The sequence below is a fragment of the Camelina sativa genome, chromosome 11 (assembly GCF_000633955.1).
Source record: "Camelina sativa cultivar DH55 chromosome 11, Cs, whole genome shotgun sequence".
Taxonomy (NCBI): Eukaryota; Viridiplantae; Streptophyta; class Magnoliopsida; order Brassicales; family Brassicaceae; genus Camelina; species Camelina sativa.
Window position 1 is genome coordinate 23,826,136 of NC_025695.1, and position 2,084 is coordinate 23,828,219.

Genomic DNA, 2,084 nt, shown 5'->3' on the forward strand with positions numbered 1-2,084 from the left:
AAAGTAAAACCCAAACCCATCGATTTCAATCCAACTTACTTTGATTTTCATTACACACAAAAAATGTCACAAAGCAGAAAATAAAAGAAAACGAAAAACAAATAATGTCTCAAATTCCAGCATATTATCACCAATCATGCAAATGTTCTCGGTTAAAACTCCTAGAAGCATATAAAAGGTCATCATCATCACCTTTTATCAAATCACTTAGCNTTACACACACATTTGGACGCGAATCATTTTCTCTGTGGCTAACGTACACACGGATAGATAATTAAAAGTTAAACCAACCATTCTACTCGTTTGTTTTAAAGAAACCACAATTGCATCGGTATTCCTTATCGATTCCAGGTGTCCCTTGTTTTTCTTCTGAAATATTAAACAAGAGCGACGAAATGTGGCAAAAAGTAAAACCCAAACCCATCGATTTCAATCCAACTTACTTTGATTTCCATTACACACAAAAGTCGCAAAGCAGAAAATAAAAGAAAACGAAAAACAAATAATGTCTCAAATTCCAGCATATTTCCACCAATCATGCAAATGTTCTTGGTTAAAACTCCTAGAAGCATATAAAAGGTCATCATCATCACCTTTTATCAAATCACTTAGCCATCATAATCTTGACGAACTCCTCATAGTTAATCTGACCATCTCCATCAACATCAGCCTCACGGATCATCTCTTCAACTTCTTCATCAGTTAGCTTCTCCCCAAGATTGGTCATCACATGGCGTAGCTCAGCAGCGGAGATGAAACCGTTCTGGTCCTTGTCGAAAACCCTGAATGCTTCTTTTAGTTCTTCCTCTGAGTCAGTGTCTTTCATCTTCTTAGCCATCAGGTTCAGAAACTCGGGAAAGTCGATGGTGCCGTTACCATCTGCATCAACCTCGTTGATCATGTCTTGGAGCTCAGCCTCTGTTGGGTTCTGTCCTAGTGAACGCATAACTGTACCCAGTTCTTTGGTTGTGATGCAACCTGTGTGATCACAAATGAAAGAACATTACAATTAATAACCAAGGATGAAGCAATGATAGACACAAAAAGCACATGAATCACTTTTGCCTACCACTTAGAATATATGAGATAACTAATCTACACAAAATGGCACTTTAAACTTCAAAAGTGCAGGATACAGCCATGAGACAATTAAAGATTAGTTTCCAAACAATTTACTAATTCGTTTAACATCAAACTCCTATAACATCAAGACTTTGAAACCTAACAACAGGCCAGGAGACAGGATAAAAAGAATCATCAAAACTTCTATAACCATGAGAAATAATCAAGACTCAATGGAACCAAGGGTGACGCAATTATGTCAAAGTCAAAAGCAAATGAACTTAACAAACAACTCAACTCATGTATACTTTTGAAGAATGATGAGAGAAAGAATCATTTCCAAACAATTTATGATTTCAATCTCCTAGATTAGAGAGCACAAACCCTTGATCAATTAGCCTAACAAACAACTCAGATATCAGAGAACATTCTGAACATCAAGACCTTGAAACCTATCAAGAAGAAACAAACATCAAAGCTTCTAAAGATTCGAAATCACACATGAAAAAAAAAAAAAAGGGACAGATTCGTGATCAATAAAGAGAAACCTAGAAGAAACATACAACCAAACACCAAAACGTATGAGAAGAAAAAAAAAAAGAAACTCAGATCCAAGCTACCAAATCAAAAAAAAGCATGACGAGAACAGGGAGAAGACTGAAACGATCCAATCGTAGACGAAAAAGCAACACTACTCGGTCAAAGATCAAAAACACAAGAAACGAGATATACACCGTTCTAAAGGATCGATCGAAGGCGAATATGGCGAGATCTAGGAAAATCAGAAAAATTGAGGGAAAAAAAAGGAAAGAGATTGACTAACCATCGCCATCTTTGTCGAAGAGGCTAAAAGCTTCCTTGAATTCGGAGATCTGTTCGTCAGTGAGTTGATCCGCCATAGCTTCTTCGAGAAATCGTCTTTCTTCTTCGTTTTCTCTTTTTTTTTTTTGGGCTGATGAAATGTTCAGAGTCGTCTCTCTTTGGAAACTGTTACCAAGACAAAAAAAAAAATATCTGAACAA

At 36.5% G+C, this 2,084-nt stretch overlaps 1 protein-coding gene across 2 annotated transcripts; it reads right to left on the reverse strand.

Moving 5' to 3' along the window:
* On the reverse strand, positions 1–2,084 carry LOC104724138 (calmodulin-1). Of its 2 annotated transcripts, XM_019233258.1 has the most exons (3): positions 1,886–2,081; positions 563–978; positions 1–161 (listed from the first exon to the last, which is right to left on the reverse strand). In XM_019233258.1, exons 1-2 carry the CDS (start codon positions 1,959–1,961, stop codon positions 605–607), a joined length of 450 nt encoding a protein of 149 aa, XP_019088803.1. In that variant the 5' UTR covers positions 1,962–2,081; the 3' UTR covers positions 1–161; positions 563–604. The 2 variants fall into 2 exon arrangements, with proteins under 2 accessions (XP_019088803.1, XP_010440887.1); XM_010442585.2 differs by lacking the exon at positions 1–161 and having other exon boundaries at positions 397–978; positions 1,886–2,084.